The 23,825-nt window shown below is 34.9% G+C and overlaps 1 protein-coding gene across 1 annotated transcript; it reads right to left on the bottom strand.

Annotated features, from left to right (window-relative positions):
* Positions 1-60: 60 nt before the first annotated feature.
* LOC128235876 (kinesin-like protein KIF28) lies at positions 61-23,626 on the bottom strand. The gene is made up of 24 exons (XM_052950663.1): positions 23,419-23,626; positions 20,917-21,119; positions 19,508-19,640; positions 18,545-18,624; positions 17,621-17,732; positions 16,929-17,040; positions 13,525-13,632; positions 11,670-11,871; positions 11,005-11,065; positions 10,027-10,200; positions 9,316-9,437; positions 8,423-8,428; positions 7,889-8,082; positions 7,294-7,574; positions 6,932-7,080; positions 6,162-6,296; positions 5,599-5,682; positions 5,115-5,177; positions 4,394-4,540; positions 3,838-3,960; positions 3,516-3,665; positions 2,809-2,889; positions 1,835-1,973; positions 61-542 (listed from the first exon to the last, which is right to left on the bottom strand). The coding sequence occupies exons 1-24, from the start codon at positions 23,462-23,464 to the stop codon at positions 61-63; spliced, it is 3,387 nt and encodes a 1,128-aa protein (XP_052806623.1). The 5' UTR covers positions 23,465-23,626.
* Positions 23,627-23,825: the final 199 nt, after the last annotated feature.

Consider the following 23,825-nt stretch of genomic DNA (forward strand, 5'->3'; position numbering starts at 1 on the left):
TCCCAATTTGATAAATACATGTAGATATTTTCAGGTTGATTGACATCCAATACTGTATGTTTATAGGAGAACACAGGCACTTGATTTTTTCTCAGAAGACTTGGCTCTTGCTGGTTTCTTTGCGGCCTTTTTCTTCTTTCCACCATCAGAATCGGAATCAGAAGATGAGCTGCTGGAGGAAGAAGAAGAAGAAGAAGAGCTGCCATGTCCGTCGCGAGCTTTCTTGTGTCCCTTCCTCTTTTCGCCCTTATGTTTCTTTTTATTCTTTTCTCCTTCTCTGTCTTTGCCACCATTACCCCCCAGTTCTCCTCCTATAACTCCCCCACTCCCCTCTTTGTCACCCCCTTTATTTCCCCCACTCCCACCTTTGTCACCCCCTTTATTTCCCCCACTCCCACCTTTGTCACCCCCTTTATTTCCCCCACTCCCTCCTTTATCACCCCCTTCACCTCCCCCACCCCCTCCCATGGGGACAACAACACCCACAACTTTTCCACCACCACCACCACCACCACCACCAGTCTCCCCTTCATCATCGGAATCTGAAAGAAAGAATAAAACATGAATCTAAATAATGCCTAACCTTTTGTTCTCCTTATCTGAATGTCTTATCATCTTTATTCATTCACTTTGTCTGTTCCTTGATTAAGCATTTATACCTCTTTAAGTCCACTGCATTATTAGAACTGTCCAATGATCTTTGCTTTACATGTTTTTGGTTTCAGAATAAAAATAATTTATAAATTTTGTTTTTATAAGGTTTCAGACATTAAAGCTGTACTCTCACCTGATTGACCATTTTGACAACTTTTTTCATTTTTTGTCTCAAATCAGCCAATTTTTGTGTTCATATCTGGAAACCATATAAGACTACTGGCAAAAGATCAGATCGCAAGTATTCATATTTACGTTAAAAAAAAAAATTATGTTGAAAAACTACGGTAATTTTTCTTTAAAGCATTAGTAACGCCTTTCGTCAAAAACATTAATTTTCAAACTTTAATATGAAAATTGCAAACTGATCTTTGGCCAGCAGTCTTATATCACTGGTTTACAGAAATTTATGTGAAAATTGGCTGATTCCAAGACTAAAAATAAAAATAAATTGTCAAAACGGACAATCTGTGAGAGTGCAGCTTTTAGGACTTAAAAGACTATTACTTGTTGATATAAGTTTTATATTAATTTTACTACTGTTGAAACACTGATTTCTTTCCAGTGGTATATCCCAACTATTTGGCCTGTTTGTCTACCTTAAACAAACAGACCGAAACCTTGGCTGTCGCAACACCTAAACCCTGAACATGAAACATTTGTAGATGTGGCATAGATCATTAAAGTATAAGAGGAGTTGTCGCAGTCCACTCAAAGTACCAAATGTTCAAAATTATGTACCTTTATGTAATTTAAGTTATATAGTAAGTGTTCAAATATTTAAACTAGGACCAATTTTTAAACTGTCGTATCCTATCATTACATTTACGAATTGATATTTCTCAGTAGTTAGAATATCTTTTCAATGCTAATGGCTTTATTAGTTAGTTAAAGCAATTGTTTTTGATTTTGCAAGGAAAACTTACAATTTTGTTGGTGACACTGAAAATCCTTATCTTACAATAGTTTGTCGTACACCTGTTGATGAGGTCAGGCAGAAGTCTCATTAATAATCCGGAGAATAAAGGAATACTTATGATAATTAATTTATTTGTATTTATACAAATACATTAGTGATCCACAATCACATAAGTGTTTAGCAGTAAAGGTGGCAGTCAACAGCCAAGGTTTGATGGGTGGGTGGGGTAAAGTAGCGGTGACACGTACCACTGCTTCCTACCTTGTTCCAGCGGGATCAGCTTGATGCATTTCTCCGCCTGGTCATTGGTTGGAGCGATGTAGATATCCTTGATCAGCGCAGTACGGAGCTTGCGCTTGTTATGCTCTTCAGCGACATCGATCATTTTCTGCATGTGAGCCTGTGGAGAGAGAGGTGATGATGATTAGACTATTTATCCACTTAATGGTTTATACTAACATATCTAAGCTTGATTTTGAAGACACTGGAAGTTTATATGAATCTCTGTCGAGCGTTGTTTGGGAAGAAACCATTACCGGCCCAGTATTCAATATAAATTTTATCCTTATTCTTTGACAAGCCTCAGTTATTCCGCTCAGCCTTTTGGTCAACTTAATGAACAGACCAATCAAAACTCTTGGATTCTAATCTTAAATTTAAGTTCAATCTAAGGTTTTTATTGAATACTGCCACAGGTGTCCTTCCATAGAGGCCAAAAGATTGTTCCCCTGATGGGCATTAACCCCATGATCTCTTGGATAAGAGATGGACATCTTTACCTCCTGACTTAGAAACTCTCACCTGAACATTTCATTATCACCACTCTTTTGTATTTATAATGAATATACTGTGTGTGTCCTCTAATTTAAGACAAGTTTACATTACATTTTAATAAAAAATCTGTTTTTACTCAAAATGTGAATGGAGTAACCTTTTATTAGCATGAGTGATTGCTAATATCAACTTAAAAATTGAAGAATCATAATAGGACAAAAACAACAATGTTGAAGATCTTATATAATAAGAGCACCGCAGAGCAAACGCCATGCAACTTGCGTCTGCTGTTTGTCAGTCGCAAAAAAGACATAACTGGACAATTACTAATGTCAGAATTAGGGGCCTTGCTGAACATGAGCATAATTGTCTCTGGCAACATGGGTATCAACTTTCATTTGAAAAACTTTAAAATAGACAAGCTAGATAGAATAATGAAGATTTTTCCAGAGTCCACATACCAGTTTTTGTTCCATCTTCTCCTGTCTCTTCTTGAGGGCAGTCACCTGCATCATGTACTTCACCTTTTCGGGGTCAGACCTCTGAAAACAGGGGAATGGAATCATGAATTTAACCCACAAGAGATTTTTAAAGCAACAGTAACAATGTAGTAAGGTTAAATGGTATATTTAGGATAACCAAGCAGACACTGATTGTTTATATTCATTATGTGAATAGCTGACAATGTAAGTCATTTTCACTTCTATTTTATGTAATTATAATTTCTAAAGAAGACACTAGAAAGTAAGAGCTTAAATGCCTGTGTTTCTGTGTTGTTTGTTTACATTTAATAGCCTTATAAACAATATACAAATATCAAAGTTGGTCATCAAGTTTTAATTTAAAATACATGCTGTAGAATGAAGTATGAAGTTAATGGAAGCATGCATTTCCTTATTTGAGATCTTAAAACTCTACATAATAATTTGTTGTATTTATGAACTTATCCGAACACAATTAAAAAGAAAATGAATACGAGTTCAAATCTTAATTAATGTGACACAGCTAATTCACTAGCCCCTATACCGCACCATGACACTGACAGCATGCATGAACCAATATCTGGTATGCACCTCCATACATGTCCAATATCTGCTGCAGCCTGATCTTCGGTTAAGTAGTAATTATCCTTATCCCAAATCTTACTGAACAACCTCGAGGCACTTACCTTAACATTGTCATTTTCGGCATGAATGGCCCCCCCCTGCATGCTTGAGATTTTCTTCTGAAGCCCGCCCTTTCCACCCTTGGGCTTCATGTCCTTCTGTTTGCCCCAGACCTGCACGATGAATGCACCAGTCTTCAAGAACTCGACAGCCTGTGGGAACAAAAATGAAACATTTTTGATGTCTCAACCACTTATCATACATTTTTTGCAACACAGATATACGATAATATGAATAAAGGTGTTTACATCACAGGTCCTTTAATGCAGCATGGAATTTTATTTCTTTATGAATCCCCTAAACTAATGGTGGGTCTTAACCTACCTCCTCAGTTCCTGGAAGGGAGATAACTCTCTCATGGTTGAAGTCAGGGTTGATTGTGTCCTTGATGACCTTGGACTGAGTGAAATTTTCCTCAAGATACACCTTGTACTTGCAGTACACATCCTGGAATAAACAAGGAAAGTTTGAAAATGCAAGCACCACTATTCAATGCCAATACAAGTCTATTTTTACCTGATTGTCTAGATTTAGGGCCATTGAAGGGCTATTGAACGGTATTGTTTGATCATTTTCTAAAAATTATTTTTGGTTGAAGCGTGATGATCTTTTTAAACAATTGCAATTGAATCTTTATTTGATTGCTTACAATTGCCTATTGTTCATCAAAATTTCTTGATCCAACAATGATTTCTTGAATGGTCCCTGATAATATGGCCCCAAACACACACTGAAGTGGTTGGACTTTCCATGCATAATTATCAGTTTCTTGTTTACTGTCTTTTGCCTTCATGAAAGACACCAACATCAATTATATGCCCATAACTGTTTTTTTTGAAACACAGAAGTGTTTTTTCGGCCCTAAGATGGATGAACTCACAGTAAATCTGTTGGGCAGCCCTCGTGCGTTGACGATCTTGATCTTGAAGTCAATGGCCTTGCCGACAAGTTTAGAAGGGTCGTCCACAAACTTATCATCCTTCTCTGTGTATTCCTTGCCCTTCGCATCACATGGATGGGCTCCAATCTGAAGAAGGGATGGTCATAAAGTAGAAGATAATATCAATAAAGGAGTTGTTTACTATCAATGGGTAGGATATGAATCTCTTAACATAAGAACAGTTTGGTTGCATTAGTGTTAAACAAGATAGAACTTGAAAGTCATTTACATATTGAGAAATATTATTTTTCTTGTAAAATAGTGGAATTGCCCCTTACAACATTTTACAAACACTTTATTCACCTAGTATCCAAGTTATTAAAATAAAACACTTAAGCTGCACACCTCATGTATCATTTCAATAATGCAAGTTGTGGGTGCAGAAAACTATTACATATAGTCCTAGAAAATTATTTGTAATCTAGATTTAAAAAAAGCTTCAAGTAATTCATATCTAATTATGCAGACACAAATATGGTAAAGTTTCAAGACATTTTCAAATGATGATTCCAAAACAGAAGTACCGGTATTATCATAAAAACTACCTATTCGTTTTACATCAATTGCAAAAATTTCTTTTACAAAAGTATGCTTATCAATATCATTTTAATATGATTTGGATATTATAAGTCTGATAAAATATTTAAATTGAAATACTTACGGCCATTTTTCCAACAGGTGTGCCCTTGAAGTCTGTGACATCGAGGGTTTCTTGGCTCTCAATCTGAAGATTTAAAAAAAATGCAGAAAATTAGACTTTACCATATGCAGTATCAAATAACTTTCAACAGGGAAACTTGACAAACTCATTTAGTACTAGTCACTTGAAACAAGAGTGCTGCAAAGGCAACACCAATGCTAGTCTGTTGTTTTTCAGTTGAACAAGGGACATAACTCAACAATTACTAAAGCCAGAGTTATGGGCCTTGCTCTCCATGTGCATTTTGTCTTTGACATATTTATACCAAGTTTCATTATCTTTAACAGTTTTCAAGCTACCGCAAAGTTGAAGTTTATGCATGCTGACGCAAAAAAATAAATGTTACATTTTCTGCTTAAATGTTCTGTGTAACTGTTAGTCAATATAATTATAATCTAGTCTAAAAGATGTTCATGAATGCCATTCAGTTGGAAGAATTTGTTACCATGTATGAGACAGACTGCAGCCACATTTTGACGCTGCCAATGTGGAAGTCCGCCTTTGGGTCATCGTAGAAGGGATCTTTGTCCTATGTAGGAATACAATGATCATTTTTTATTTCAATGAGCGTTTAAAGGAAACTGTTTATCATGAGACAATATCTATCGAAAACTTATCTAAAAGAAATGAAACTATTATATGCACTGGAATAAGGTAAATTAGTGCAAGCTAGGTTACAAGCCATCAAACATCATTCAATATTATGACACAATTCATATTGTCAATAACGCAAAAAGAAAGAGAAAATGCTGTAAGTTCTTCAATTATAAATCCTATGGAAACTGGAATCTATTAATTCCACCCCCCCCCCCACAGTCTTAATACAAAGTTTTTCTATCAGTCAAATTAAGACCTTATGTCATATCTCTAAATCTTTACATGTCTCATACCCAACTGCCGTATACTATTGATGACCTTTATTAGCTATAAGCTTGCCTTAAAATTCCAACTACTTCAAGGTTTTCGATATGAGAAATATTGTAAAAAGTTTATTTTAAGACCCCATACCTGCGTAAGCTGAACTTCTTCACCATCTTCAAACTTGTCGAAGATTTCGGACATGACACACTTCCTGTCAAGGAACTTGGCACGGGTCCAGATCCACTCATGTTTTGTGTCAACATCTGTCATCTTCACCATCACCTATGTTAGGAACAAAAACAGTGTTATTAAATAATAAAGATAGCTTAAACATTTTAGCTCAATGTGACTTAAGTTTGAGTTTGAACTTGAATTAAGGGAATTTTACGTGTCTACTGTTAAGAGAGCCCATAATTGTTCAAGTGACTGTCCTCATGACCTTCACCTTTGATCTTGATCTTTTGAATACAGCCTCAATATGGGTCATCAAATGACTATGACCAATGTGCAAAAAACATTTGAAGACTCTTTAACAGGTCATTCAAAAGGTGATCAGAAACAAGTGTGTCACAGATACTGCTGACGACGCTAAATCTTTCCATAAAATTACATTACGCTGCTGTGTCCTTATCTTACGTAGAAACCAATATTGGAATCCTTTATGAAATTCCATTAAATACAAAAGCTGGAGAGGCATATTCAGGCCTTTGCTTGAAAGTTTTAGGATTTAAATCATTGAAGTGAAATTCCAACAGGGGCTGATCACACAAGTGCATAACTAAAACATCACATGATAAAATAACCACAAAGCTTAAACCTCCCATAATTGAATAATCTCCAAGCTAAAGCATGGTATGACAGAATAACCTCCAAGCTAAACTTTTCATTTCTTAGTGTGAAAAGGGAGTGTTTCTCACCTCTGTCCTGCCGTCAAGCTCTCCGCGAGCCTCTGGCGACACAATTATGAGGGCAAACTTGCGTCTCTTGTTCATTGCTTCACTGATAGAGTTCGCCTCTTCCACGCCTGGCATGATCTCAATAAGATCTTGCTGCAGGATCGCATCATCTGGATGAGAAAAAGATACTTTCATAATCAAGTTCCTATTCTGGTGTATTTTAAACAATATCATTAGCATCTCTTAAGAGATTAACTACAGTAAAACTGCGGTCCCACAAGCTACCATGAATATTAACTTTAATATAGTGTTAACAATTGTTAGAAAAACAATATCCCGTATTCACATTATAAGCAAAATTATTTTCAGGAGACTTCACATACCTCTGCTCTTGTTTTGGCCTGACATGTCAAAGCCGCCTGACTTTTGTGCAATCTCAGCCTGAGCCAAATCGAACGTCGGCTCTTCGCCGGCAGGTGCCTTATCTTTCGGGTTACAGAACACGTAAAACTGTGATGTTCCGAACACCAGACGGTCGTTTGTCTTGAGAGTCTTGGTCTCGTTGGTGACTGGTTTGCCGTTACGTAGAGTACGGGCATTCGGGAAAGTCTCGAGAGTGAACACGCCATCTTTGTGGATGATCTTGCAGTGGAGGTCAGAAATACTGGAACAAATATGGAGAGATAGATCATGTTCATGTTTTTATGATACCACGCATGAATATAAGCATTTGATTCCATCTTTAGCTGGCACACAATTAAAACTGCAAGTATTTTAATTCTTTGGGACATGGTTAGAGATTTCTATGTACCAACACATTATTAAACGATTTGTGTGCATATAATTATGCCAAATAAAATGAAACTAAGCCAAATTTCTTTTCATACACACTTTAGATTAACTAACAATATAGTTATACTGGTTAAGCTGCGCTGATAGTCATATCATGAAATAATTAATAATAAAATCTGTACTTACGCTCCACCCCTGAGTGTAAGATCAGTCCCCTCGGCCTTCCCATTGCCGATGATTGTTTCGTCATCCATGGTGTTGTCTCCCTGGACCATGAAGTGAATGATCTTCCCTGTCATCTGAGGGTCCATGTTGAGGTTGTAAAGGTGAGGCCATGTTTTCTTCTTCTCATTGATTTCTGCGATGCCGGCATAGCTGCTCTATAATGGGTATCAGCAAGGAATGAGTGAAATAAGTTTGTTTATCATTAAAGAAATAGTGCTAGCATAATTAGGTAATAAAATTATATACAAATATGTTATTAGTAATTAATAGATAATGATATTGAGGTTTAAGGATAAAAAAATTATTTACCAATTATGAAAAGTTATTACAGTTTAAAAGTTAATTCAAAATAATAAACCTAAATTTATTAAAAAGACTATAATGATAGTATGAATTAGTGGTTACATATATAAATCATGACAAAACAAAACTTAATTCGAGAATCAGTTACAAAAAGTTTAATGCATAATAAACAAAAAAAATATTGTTACTTACCCCACCCTTCATGAAAATATAAAAAATAAAAGTTGAGTATAAACGTACATAGGCAATATTCATTGTTTTTATACGTTTTTTAATACTATTCAGCATTCAGTAAAATAAATGTCAAAATCAATAAATATCATATGTAAAATAAAACATTTTGCTCAATCTTAAACCTGTGGCCATTTTACATTCTTATCCAAACTACTGCTTCACCCCCTGACCCTAAAATGTTTATGTCAACCTGACCAATATATATATATATGGCTTCATCTCTTTATATATAATATGACACTCATCATTGCACTCATTCTCAGTATTCATCCATTTCCCTCCTTTTAAGAGTCTTTCATCCCCAAAACCATCGCTCATCAGCTCACCTCACCCTTCTTAATACCAAGCTTCCCATACCACTGTTTTTAACCTTCTGTTTATTCCAATAGTCAATGTTCCAAAGAACAATTCAACCCTGAATCTGCCCAAAAGTCTTAAAAGTTCCAGCTTGCCTGCTGTCTGCTCGACCCTCGGAGAATGTGAAAGTGAAAGTGCACCACCCAAATTTACTCTAAAAACGCCCATGTAACCTGCCTAGCAAACAGGAGGGTTACACTTCCCCCTCTCGGTGTTTGCCATTCTTAACTTTGCTCTCAAACTCTAGCCCATTCTTATGTTTGTGCTACAACAGCACTTCACCCATACAGCTCCACCTAAACCTATTAAAAGTTTACATAAACCAACATTTCACCTCATGAATCCAGTACAGGTAACAGAACCCAACTTTTTTCCTCTTAAATCCAAGTAATGGAACCCATCTTTTCTCCAAATTTAATTCAGTAAAAGAAATAGAACCCAACTTTTCCCCTCTTTGAACAATTAAAAGTTACAGCACCCCATATTTTCCCTACCTGTTGCCTGGCCTCCTCTAGCTGTCTCTGCCATTCCTTCTCCTTGTTCTCAATCTCCTGCTGATTCTTCTCCAACATGGACTTGTACTCCTCCTCTAGCTCCTGTTTCAACTGGCTTCGCTCTAAAATTATTTTTCATAAATAAATGAGAATTTCATCAACATAATTTTTCTAACAGTATTTATAGTATCAATTGATAAGCCCTGCCTTTCTGAATAACATAATGTATATATTATATTAGATATAGGTTTTTTAGTCAGGTCAAATATAAGACATCCTTTCAAAGCAATTTGGTTCGCTTTGTTTAAGCCCATTATACTCATAGGTGATAGCAACATAAATAAATGAATAAGCTCAGAAAAAAATACTTATAAGATCAGCCACATTCTCCTTCCTCAGCCATGTTGATAGTTCCTTTATCAAAATCAATTCTATCAATCTGTCCAGAGACCAACATTGCCTTATCAATGTTCAACATTTCTTTATAATCAAACTTATAAGCCACGTCTGAATCTTTATGATAAGCCCAGCCTAACAAATACATATCTACATATCACAAATAGGTCCAGTCTCATTTAACATTTATCACTCATTAGTCATATCACCAGAGTCTTCTTATGACATCATCAATGACATGTCCACCTGTATCAACATGGCCTTCAGTCTGGTAGATTGCTATTTGTATTTACTTATAAGCCCAGCCACACTCACCTTCATCAGTCATATCAGCGGAGTCTTCTCCAGAATCCATCAGTGACATGTCCACCTTCCCAGAGGACAACATAGCCTTGAGTTTCTCATTTTCCTCCTGCAGTTCTCTGATCAGGGCAGCCGTCGGGTCCTCATTCACCTTGGCTGTCGTCTTAATCTGCTTAGCTCTGTCAGCTGAATTACCAGGAAATTAGGTTTTAGAACGCTTATTAATAGTGTTAAAGCAAGCAATTCAAGGGCTGACAGCGAATAGGTTTTACAATAATACCATGAAGGATATTTAATACAGATTAAGGTCTTACAATCCCTTGTTTGAATTATTGATATAAGATTTGGCTTTTAAGGTGTCCAACCCACAACAAGCTTGTTTTATTGTATCACTGAATAATGCAATAATGATATGTTTTATATTTTATAGTAATCAGCAAAAACTACCCTTTCAACTGACACTTAAATTTTATGGGATCACAATGCATCAAAATTTAACATTAAAGGGGCTGTACTCCGTATGATGAAATAGAGAAAATTGTCGAAAACTGACATAAACTTGGTATCTATGTGTACAATGCATTGAAACTTACTAACGTATTTTTCCATTAAAAAAGATTACTAGGTATGTCTACCTACTAGAATTCATTCCTTATGCGTGATTGGCTAGTCGATGTTATCACGTGATATTACCAAGTTAGGTATATAGCCTTCGTAGCACAGTGGATACAACACTGAACTGCAATTTTGGCGACACCGGTTCAAAACCGGGTCTTTGACTCATTTTTGGTTTACATTTTGGTATTTTTTTTTACAATTATGATATAAAAGAGTAAAGCATTTTATTAAATAATTGTCCGGAGATTCGTTATAGAAAATAAATTTTTTTGGTGCCAATCTGGTGTATAGTCACTTTAATACCAATGGCTTGATAAAATATTAGATTTATGTGTACATCTGATACCTTAAAGCAATGAAAACTGATATTACCATATCTGAGGGTGGACAGGGTCTCGTCATAGTTGATGTCAGCAGGACTGAGAGCAGCAATCTGAAAGAACCAGTTATATTTTTATTAAAATTATCAACATGATTCAAATATTAACTAAAATGTATAAAAAAAATGTTACGGGTAAATCTCAATAAAATTTTAAACAGTAAGAATGGTCATGGATTGAAAGGGATATGTTTTTCTAGTCATTGTTGGCACTGCAGGTTAAGGTTTGCACAATTGTTTGCAGAATGTTGATTTGATATGCCATAATATTTTTTCAGCAAATCTAAAATCATATTTTACTAGATGCCTTGAAAATAGCTCATAAATGCTTTCTATAAACAGGCTTTCTCCAGGGGAAAATATCCATAAACTCTCTAGCAGTCCAGACAAGCAATTCATTTCTTGTCTGGATAAATGCACTTTTTTGCAAAGAGTGCATTACATAATGCACCGAATGGGTGCAGACAGACTTTTACAAACTCTTAAACAACAGCGCGTGTATGCCACATGATAAATTGCATCATAAATGCTACATCTGAAGGCAATATTTTGCTTTGAATGAAGACTTAAAATAAAGATTACTTTACTATTTTTCACCGTACTGAACAACAACATGCAAACATTTATTGTTAAGAAAATTAAACATTGCAACACCTACCATGATCGTTTTGCTGTTGCCACCAAGAGCATTTTTCAACAGCTTGGTGAGGACTGAGTCACGGTATGGGACGCGTACATCTTTGCCGCTGGATCGATCTGCCAAAGCCGCGATACAGTTACCCAAACTAGACAACGACTGGTTGATAGCTGCTCCTTCCTTGAGACGAGCTCCAGTCGCTCCTGTGCTCTCAGCACGCTCACTGTACGTGTTTTAAGAATTAGTTCAGTTAAGTTTATTAGTACCCTCAATGTGTACACGTGATATGAGGTATTATTATATGGAATTAACAATATTGATATAAGCAGAATGTGGGTCGTATCACAGCTAGAGAAAAAACTATGTAACATAATTTTTACTATACAAATTGCATAGATGTGGTAAACTTTTTTCACTGTCATATTGAGTCCAAGTGTACTCTTATTTCATGCAGACTGCGACCCAGATATAACGCTAGATTTGAATAATGCCAGGTAGCGGTGTTTCTACTTCTTATTCTGTCAATACTTTAATACAAACATTGCAATCACAAGGCCTGACTGCTCAGAATTTTGTTAAAGTTAACAAAGCTGTTAAAGGCATCATTGTTAACTTTGGTTTAAGGCATCATTGGTAACTTTGGTTTAAGGCATCATTGTTAACTTTGGTTTAAGGCATCATTGTTAACTTTGGTTTAAGGCATCATTGTTAACTTTGGTTTAAGGCATCATTGTTAACTTTAAGAGGTGAAATAATTTATGATGTGCTCAACTTCAACAAACAACGCTGAAACAGCTGTTCCACAAAATAATTACAAGGTAATGCAGATCACAAAATTAATGTGGTCATGATACTTCAATTTGTTTACTCTAACGAAGTTCTGATCAACTGGCCCCTTGTGTGTTAATATGGACATTCTGAACTCTCCATTTTGATTGCAAGCTATAATCATCTTTAATTGGATATCATTTTAAAGAAAAGTTCAGAAGGAAATTTGAAAAGGAAGGAAGTTATTAATTGAAAAATATCATGTACTTAATTAGATGCTATTTGAAATCATCTAGAATAATACCGAAAACCTCTACAAAATGGTTTAAACATCAAACACACAAGGCTGGGTTTAATGTCTGTACAGAAATTATTATTATCCCAGAATACCAGTTCAACCAGAAGTAATCCATACTAATTTAGCAGAAATTAATAAGCATGACCGGAGTTGTGAAAAAAAACTGTGATGCAGAATACGACATTATTAAACATGAAGAAGAAATCAATTCTGCATTAATGTTGGGGTTCAAATTTGCTAGATTTTCTACAATGTGGTAGGAAATAAATAGTCATGTTTTCTCTTTTTTTCCTTTTTTCCAAGAACATTGTCGTATACATTTTCTTCACACAAATCAATAGAGTGATAAATGTGGGTGAGAGTGGTCTAGTGGTATTATAAGTGTCTGCCTCTCACCCAAGAGGTTATGGGTTTGAGTCCCACAAGGGTGAGAGTGTTCTAGTGGTATAGGTCTCCGCCTCTCACCCAAGAGGTTGTGGGTTCGAGCCCCACCAGGGGTACTTTCTCAAATCCTTTCAAAAAGGACACAGAACTAGTTTCTGCCCAGGAAACAGTATTGAGAGCATATCACATATCAGCTTTCAGCTGTCTTTACATTCTAGCAAAAAAATAAATTATTATAAACCGATAGAGTATTCAGAGATAGATTGAATACCATGGTTTGAAATAATCAATATGTAAACCACCTACATCAGCAGTGTCCTATGTAGTAATGCATTTTAAAAGATCTATGCCCTCAACTGCTTTGCTTCGAGGTATACTATTACTGTAATACAAAGAGTAGTAAATTTAGCTACAAAAACTGCTAACCTGCCAGCAAGATCGACCAGGTTGGCCTCAGCAGTTTTTGCCATTTCTTCCCCAGCATCGTTGACCGACTTCTGGACAAACTTGATACACACGATTGTGTGGGCACGACTGTAAAAGAGAATATAAACATGGTGTTAAAAGTAGCCTTATTCTAAAGCATCACCTGCCTACTAAAAACCCATGCTGCACAGCCTCACCCCACTACCCCCCTCCCCCCCCCCCACACACACACAATTTGTTTGGCTAAGTAAGCATTTTTATGTCAATATAAGAGAAAGTATATGAAAAAAATACATCAGAATGCAACATTTCAAACTAAAATTAGCCATATATTTGTTAGAGGAGGATATCACCCCCCAACCACATTAAAACCATACACACTTAGCAGGACCATCCAACTTTAAGGGGGTATGGTTTGGGGCCTAAAGAACAATTTTATGATACCTATAATTGCATTCACTAATCATAAACATCTTGAAATTATATAAGACATACAATCCAAGTGTCATGCACTTGATTCATGTTTCAAGCACTCAATTATAATTTACTGCCAAAGGCTCTGTAAATAGACATTCATTTAATTGATTGCTTTCAGTATGAATGTAGCATGACTGGCCAATCAATATGGGTTTAAAACAGGAATATTGAATTAACGTTACCTATGTGATCTTAACTTAAGGACAAATATACATACTAAACTTATTTTAATATAACTTTTAATATAACATGTAAAGTAGATAACCATATTCTACCAACTGCATTAAAATAAGGCTAATTACGGTTTAAGCCATTATAATACATGCATAAGCTTTGAACATTTCAAAATATTTTGGAAAAGGTCCAGTTCAAATGACTTATATATTTTATATCTATATACAAAATATTTGAACAAGGCATTTTGATTTGAGTTTAATGCACTTGATATGTGTTTATAGTTGTAGCTAAAACAAAATATTCATATCAACATAATATTTATGTTGCTTCTAAGTTACCACATTCACATTCATAATCTCTGGCAAACCGAACTATCTTGTGTAACATAACCCATACTAGATCAGACTATATTGCGTGAACTTTCAATAAAGTACTTGTATTTAAACAATTTCAATGCAAACAATAAGCTGATTCAAAGGCTGACGTATTAGGTTTTTGAATGTAACACGTCATGTTCACCATTGGCAGTTCACCAGCACAAGCGATATCCGATTATGAGACCTTAACTGGATTTCAATAAGCGCAATTGAGCAATCGCCTGAGTGAAAAGATTTAACAGCATTTTCGTTACACGGACAATGAATATATCGATGTTTAAATAATCTAAGCTGTCAACAGGAAAGTTCAGATTTGGTCACGGAATAACTTTTGAAAATACCATCTGTATATTTACACAAGATGTGTTATAAATAACATAAAAAAGACCATTATTAAAAATATAAAAGTTTTATTATAAAATCTGCAAGTCATTGAAGTGTGAGTTCAATGTGTTTTCATTAGTATGAATGACTTAGGCCAACTATGATTATACAATGCGGTGTTTTTTTCTGACAAATTTGGTTCCGCCACATTCCCGATACTAAAATATTTACTTTTATCCCAAAGTGATATTTCCAATTTCTGTTTACAAAAAAAACAAAAAAAAACGCATGTGTTGGTATGGTAAATTGGTGTATTTTTTTTTTTTTTTTTTTTTTTAATCACATTCTATATCATCTTTTCTGTCTATTTCTTAAAGCATTCTTGTTCATTTCTTGGCAAAAATAAACACAATTATTTTTCAGTAAAATCTCCTTAGTATCTTATGTTTGTGTCAACAGAACATACTAGATAATAAGCTGACTTCTCTATTAATAGAAGAGAGATAAAATCTTAAGAATTAATCAATGTTAACACAAACAATAATGATTTCATATAAAATCTGATTATTCCGATATTAACAGAAGGCTGACCATACTTAATGCCTAAAACAAAGATAACAATAATTTTGTATTTTAACGATCTTTACAATGTCAATAAATTGTCATTTGCGGTATTTCTCTATATACAAATTGCATTATTCTATAGCATTTTAGGTGTAGCTCATTGAATTCCAAATTAATGACGTTCAAAACAATTTAGTAGTTCGACCTTTTTTAATCTGCTGAGTTTTTTTATCATCAACATGACAGGAATAATCTCAAGATAGCGATATTTTTCTTTGTCTGACTATTATGCTAATAATAAATTTTTAACAATCTCAGTTGACAAGTTCTTTACAAATGCATTCCATATGATATTATACAAAATAATGACTTATGTAAGAATGAATTCAGGCAAAAGCAGCTCTATTCAGCCATGATTTCAATTCCACAGTGGTTTTATCTATTAGAATTTATAATTCACTCCTCAAGTCTAACTGGGATGTTTCCATTTGTATGAGTTCTTTTATTTCCTTTCATCATATCTAGAATATTCAGATCTAAACAAGAGAGCCATAGAGCGAACATCAAAGTTTGTCTGTTGGGTTTTTTTTAAGCATAAAAAGGGGCACAACTCAATAAATTTAAGTCAAAGTTATTTGTCTTGCTATATATGACTATTGTGCATAATTTATTGTCTCTGACAACAAGGGTATCAAATTTCATTTGAATATCTTGAAATATTTTTCAGTAAAAGCCAAGCTTTATGTTTTACAAAATAACAACATTTTTTTCTGTTTAGGTTATACACTACTAATTAATTTCACTTTACATGGCAAACTTCAGACAGGAAAAAATGCCATTTCTAGCAAAGAAAATTCACTCACTTTGAAGTTAGACTCTTTTTTTAAAAGAATTCATGTTACATCAGGCCGGATGTATCAGCAAAGTTTTAGCTCAGCAGAAGATATTTAATCTCTGAGGTATTCATGATTTTTTTTCTCCCTGATTGCAGATATTGGACTGTATTTAAAACATAACACTTAAAAATTTTGTGTATTACTCAAGACTTAAAAAATTATCAATCTGCAGTAGCATTCTCAATCTTAAACAAAGAGTGCATCCTGGACAACATCCTGGCATATGGCTTTTAGTAATAACGTACATATAAAGGAGTGGCCACCAAAACAGAGAGATGGACAAAATCTGACTGATAAATTCCCCCCCCCCCACCAATTTTTACAAGGGCAGCCAAAATCCCCCAATAAATTTTAAAAGGGCATACAAAATCTCCTTATATATGATATGAACTTTTCTAGCATATAATCTTGAAAAGCTTTATACCATATATATTATTCAGGCTGTTTAGTATTTCTCTTTTTATCATACCAAGATTTAGATTAAATTTTGTATGTTTTGATGCAGCCTCAGTATGTTAGCTGGGTTGTGGAATAAAATCCCCCCAACGGTTTTGAAAAAGACGACCATTATATAATTACAAGCCTGTACCTGCTTGTTGCATTCATTTTCGTGGAGGCGACAGTTCTGTTTCTTGTCCCTTCTTCGATTCTCTGTTCGATTTCAGTGTATGTTCCCACAGGGACCTGCTTCAATCCATCAGCTGAATTCAGAATAAAATAGTGTTACTGGCTGTTTGAGTTATTTGAACTTGGTTGAAGGCTACAGATGGCCATAATGGTATAGGATCCAGGCCTACTTCAGTCAGTCAGAACATGATACTCAAGACTCATATCTGAAATCTGTGACCAATAACAAATCCTACTCCCAGTGTACCAGTACTTCATTTTGACCATAATCAAGTGAAAAAAGATAGCATGATTTACTTTTATCCATGGATAAATATTTTTTACAAAGAAATCCATTTTGAATTTCGAAGTGCAGAATCAAGATTTTAAGATGTAAAAAAATATGGGCCGAGATATCTCAAACTCATCAGTAGGATATTTAACTATGATCAGGTGTATGCTTCTGGTGCAAATGAAATCTGACAAAATTAATATTCGATGATTAAATAAGAAATAAGAATAGTCAGCAGAAGATATGTACAGTTTCGAGGTAATCAAAAAAGAGCATCATTATCATCATTCTCACCTTGAAGTTCGATAAATAGATGATGATTAAACTAAATCAAATTCTGAATGTTAAAACATTAAATCATAGTTTTTAACATTGTTACTGACCATAAAATCCCATTTTTGGATGCTGTCGCACCTTGAGAGCGGTCTTGCTGGCGTTGGAGTCGAGCAGATCACGTACATTCTCATTGTAGATTTCCAACATGCTGAACATCACCTACAGGCAAGACGTAGCAGAAATTAGTCGCTAAGTAAACAGTTAAATTAGTTAGATAGTTGAAAAGAGGTTTCAATCAACTTTACAAATGAATTATCATTTAAGACAACCTAACTGTTGTTGTTATTTGAGTGGCAAGGTTTTGATAGATGTGCTAAAACCAACACGTTAAGGATATTCATTCACAGGTGGCTGAGCTGGTATTCATTAAACATCTTAAGTTTCAGGTATTGGCAAGATACATGACAATCATTACTTCTCGGACATTTTCCATCAAAAACAACCTCAAATGTATGCCGGTACATTAATAGAAGTAGTATGTATAATCAGTAATATATATTACTTTTATTTAATTGTAGTGTTTTAACATGAAATTTGTATTACTAAGTTCAAGTTGATTCCCGGTGAAGTGTTACTTTTGCTTAAATAATTAAGATTCCTAAGAGTAAAGTCCTTAGGGTTAACTAAATTGAAATTACTATGCGATCTACTTGCAGCGTAGCTAAATGTAAAGAATTCTGACATTGTAAACCGTCCATATTCAGCCGAGGTTGTTTATGATGGAAAATGGCCAAGGTGATTCATTTGGATGCATGAATGTACAGTTTTTATAGAGCGGTTAACATTGACCCAAACAAAATATTGAGGATTTTTGCATAAAATTAAACAAATATCACCACACAAAAAAGCCTGCCTACCAACTTTTTTTTAAGCAGTGAAATCAAACAGTTGACACAAACACTATTTGGGAGGTCTTACTGAGCATGACTGAGTTTTGCATTTCAACTACGTCATGGAAAAGATAAGCCTACCTCAAACTGTTCTTTCGCTCCAGCTGCAGTTTTTTCATCCATCTGTTTGTAGAGGTTTTCACAGTATGTGGGTACGATACCTGAAAATGGACCAATAATACGTAATGTCAAAGAAATTTTCTGTTTTTCACACAGAACTACTCACGCTCTTTTTGTGGGCGCTCCACCAATGCTTTTTTCAAGAAACCCTGTCACCTTTCATTCCAGAAATGCCCTTTTTTATTCTGATTTTTTTGTCTGGTGAATGAGAAAAATATAGACTACCCGGTAGATTGCTTTGGGGAGAGGGCCTACAATTTCATACACTTTTGCACACCTACTGAATTTTTACATCCTTATATATCATCCATGCCCTGTGCGGCTTGGTAAGAAAGACGGTGAATTTAATGCAGGCAAATAATACTACATTCTAGAAATTAATTAATCACACGTTACACCAAGGGTTTATTAAAAACATTCTGTACCTATGTGACACGGTTTCATCAAGTCAAAAGATGAGAAAACGCTTGTCAGTCAAAGTGCATATCTTGCCCATGATTTTAGCCAGAGTGATGGGCCTTATTTAACACATTCGTTATGTCATACAAAAGATAAGTACCAGTTAGTTCCATGGTAAAATATAACAGAGTTTTTGCAAGGGTGATAATTTTTAAATATGCTTCCAACAACAACAATGATGACGACGACACCAAGCCTTTGACAATACAGCTACATGTACCTTTTCTCATCCATACAATAGCTACTGAATTTTACTGTAGATAATTTGCTAGGATAGATAATGCAATTGAAAAATATGAAAATTATAAAAATCTTAATACTAGGAGAAAATGATACCGTATTTTTTATTCCAAGATCAATAATACGATCTATAGTGTGCAGGCCATCATTTTCATCATATTCTGGGGAGAATAGATGCATACTAGGTAGTGAAACATTTAGTAGCCAGAAACACACAATCCTTACCCTTGTTGATGCCATATCCGACCATGGACCAACTCTTTCCGGACCCTGTCTGACCGTACGCAAACAGTGTTGAGTTGTATCCTTCCCAAGCATTTGCAAGGACACCAGCGCCCATTTCATTGTATACCCTTTTCTGGAAAAAAAACAACAAAAGTTGATGTATATAAGTACTGAATATGCTTTAAAATATCATCATGATATGCAGCTATATGCCTTTTGGCAAATATAGTTATGCACCAAAAGCGCTAAAAAGACTATCAATTCAGATATAGTAGAATGCAGCTTGTAACAAGCTGTATACACTAAAACATCTATAATAAGCCCATCAAACTACAGTTCCCATGATGACTTCTTTTCAATAAATGATCTGGGATGTTTTGTACACCATGACAAAATCATCTTGGATGTTTTGTCCACCATGTCAAAGTGATAGCGATGGTTTTGTCCACCAAGTCAAAATGACATGGTAGGTTTTGTCCATGGGCTGTTTTGTCCACACTGTCGAAAATGACATGGGAGGTTTTGTCCATGGGATGTTTTGTCCACACTGTCAAAAATGACATGGGAGGTTTTGTCTATGGGATGTTTTGTCCACACTGTCGAAATGATGTAGGGGGTTTGTCCGTGTGATGTTTTGTCCACACTGTCAAAATGATGTGGGAGGTTTTGTCCAGGGGATGTTTTGTCCACACTGTCAAAATGATGTGGGATGTTTTGTCCACACTGTCAAAATGATGTGGGAAGTTTTGTCCATGGGATGTTTTGTCCACACTATCAAATGATGTGGGAGGTTTTGTCCATTGGATGTTTTATCCACACTGTCAAAATGATTTGGGATGTTTTGTCAACACTGTCAAAATGATGTTGGAGGTTTTGTCCAGGGGATGTTTTGATCACACTGTCAAAATGATGTGGGAGGTTTTGTCCACACTGTCAAAATGATGTGGGATGTTTTGTCCATGGAATGTTTTGCCCACTCTGTCAAAGTGATGTGGGAGGTTTTGTCCATGGGATGTTTTGCCCACCATGTCAAAGTGATGTGGGAGATTATGTCCACCATGTCAAAGTGATGTGGTAGGTTTTGTCCATTGGATGTTTTGTCAAAAATGACATGGAAGGTTTTGTCCATGTGATGTTTTGTTCACACTGTCAAAATGATGTGGGATGTTTTGTCCACCATGTCAAAAATGACATGGTAGGTTTTGTCCATGGGATGTTTATCCTACATTCTCATTTTCTGCCAGTCATCACTCTTATGTAAACACTGGGAGAATTGCCTACCTTACTTTAAAACCTTTAAATGAATTTCATCACAAACAAAATAATTTTAATACATAAAAACTTTGAAACAAACATTATTTATATACATGTATTACAAACAATCTCTTTCAATATCAATATTCACCAACCTGATCGGCAAATTTTTTGCCGTTTGCGTGTGATGTGTCAGGCCCGAAGTATCCCGTTCCATCATCCTTACATCCGTCATGTGACCAGTAACTGTAGTCAAACGTGAATTTCCTCGGTTCATTGCTGGACGGGTCGGTAATGATCGTTGTGTTGCCATTCATCTCAATAATACTCTGGGCATTGCGCTCCTTTTCACGACCATTGTGTTAACCGTTAAGGAATAGACTTTTATATGTGGAATGGTATTAACATGGTTGCACAATACCAGTCAACTGTATGACTAAAATTGCACAGTTTGGCCTTAGACAGCATGGCTGACTGACCACGTCTAATACAGCATGTGTGACTGACCAAGTCTAAGACAGCATGTGTGACTGACCAAGTCTAAGACAGCATGTGTGACTGAAGAACGCTAGAAGAAACAGAATGAGGTGCAAGAGATCCAGATGTGCTACCCTAGCTCTTACGAAGAAAACTCTTGGTTCTTTAAAGTGCTCTGTGTAAAGCACTGATACAGGGAATGCAACTTTCCTCAGTTGAACTAGTACTGAGAACGCAACTTCCCTTTAAATGCTGAGCACAAGGCAACAGAGCTACTGGTACCATATTTTTACATCTTTGGGTTTGAAGCAGCAGGGGTTTATGCCCCTGACCTTCTGCACCTGAACCCAACGCTCTACCACTGAGCTATCAGGGCTTTTGTCACAAAGGTGAACAAGTAACACAAGCTTTTAAAGAGTCAAAAACCTACATGCAGTGTGTGTTTAATATCAAATGCATCCAGAAAGATTTGATAAAGAAATATTTAATAAATTCTATGTAATAGAACATATAAGCACAATCTATAGAATAAAAGAAAGACATATTAGTATACTTAGTTTTAAAATGGTAGAAAACAATTGAATTTAAGTACAATTATTAATCCGTGCTTGTAAGCGCGGATTATCAGGAGATTATACATTACTTTGAGCCATTTAATTTTTTAAGGCTTTTAATATCAATGACATTAAAGGTTAAATCTAAACAAATGAAATATGCATTTCAAGATAATCAGTTTTTACACACTTCAGCCAGAGTATACACTCTCATCATTAATTAAGGTAATATATATATAAGTTAATAAATAACATAAGTATTATTTTGCTTCAAAGATTATACATTTTGTACAGGGCTTCCGTTAAAGGAAGTTTGGAAGTACATTACTCCCTAGAAATAGGTTAAAACTTCCAAAATTGAACCGTTGGAAGTACAAAAACTTCCATAATTTTGAAGAAAACTTCCAAGGCTGAAAGCTTAGAAGTTCATAATATCAAAACCTTTTGTCAATATCACTTTTGTGGTCACAATTTCAATCAGTTTAAATGTTTTAAGTAAAACAAATTTTTATAATAAGTAAGTCTATGAATTTGGCAAGTTAAAGTTGCAAATTATTTAATTTTTAATATACTTGTTGAAAAATAGTTGAAAAAGATTTTGTATTCTGGAGACTTAAACTTCAACATTTCAGTGATAAACTTCCAAAATTGAATGTCAGGAAGTTCATACTTTCAGTTTCAAATTCTTAATGGAACACCTGTTTTGTAGGCATACAAAGAATCCACCATACCATTACACTTTAAACATAGCTATAAAGTACTATCATTCTGCTGAAAACTGTATGTTTTCCTTTAATACAAATATGCATAAGTATGTATTAACAATTATATACATGAACAAATAGAAAATTGCCAATATTATATTGAACTTAAAGTCTGTTTAACACATTTCATTTACAGCAGATGTACGGCAGTCAATAATTGGCTATAAAACCCCTTTTGAAAACTTATTATATAATAATTGGCTATAAAACCCCTTTTGAAAACTTATTGTATGACTTATTTTAAAAATGTATTATGAACAAAAAAATACAAACAGAACATTAAACATTAAAAAGAAAACTAGTTAAAAAAGTTAAAAACGTCATATGAACATGATATGGTACTACTGCCTAAGTTTTAGTAATAGCCCCAAATACTGCATTACTACAATATGGACTTTCTCTTTCTTTCTAGCTATAATTACATGTGTAAAACAATTTGTATAAATGTACCTGCAGCTACCAAACATAAATGTACATGTAGGAAAACATATAAGCTTATCTCATAAGCATGTATATACTGATATTTTAAACATTCATACCACAATATACTTAGAAGAGCTCATTTAATGGGCTTCATATCAAAACTTATCACTGAAGACACCTTAAATGCAAACAACTCATTAAACATGCACAGACCCGTGTCCCCGGCCTCTTCAAATACCACCTAAATAACTCAGCTACAAATGCAACAATGCGCATATGATATGCCTTTTACATAGCAAGTATTGTAGAAAAAAATGTATAATGTATTTATGATAAAGCTCTGAAAAAATCGAAGTGTACCATGTTCGATTAACCGTATCCGCTAATTGACAATTAGGAAGCCGGTGCCCACAAAATCCATTACTTTTCAAAAAGGATATGAAAGGTCGCACTCGCACAGCCACTTTCACGTTTTCTTCCGACATTTTAAAATGTTAATGTTTTTGGCACAATGTTGAAATAAATCCGCCGCGTTTAAGGAACAACGTCGGCTATAAGACTGAAAAAATATGCTCCGGAATTTTGCAACTAAACGTCATCCGCCATGTTTGATGACATGTACATACACATTGTTTAGACGCGTTTGATTGGTTGCTAAGCGCGCTCTTGATTGCGAACGGCCATCGAGTTTATTCAAGATATAACCAACCCGATATTGGAAAAGGTTTAATTAACGTTTGAACTAGAACGCTTCAGTACACATGTTCTAAAATTAAAAATTGATTTTTGATTGGGGGTTCAAGCATTTTAATTTTATTTGTTATTATTTGCAGTTCAAAATTTGGT

Source organism: Mya arenaria, chromosome 5, assembly GCF_026914265.1.
Source record: "Mya arenaria isolate MELC-2E11 chromosome 5, ASM2691426v1".
Taxonomy (NCBI): domain Eukaryota; kingdom Metazoa; phylum Mollusca; class Bivalvia; order Myida; family Myidae; genus Mya; species Mya arenaria.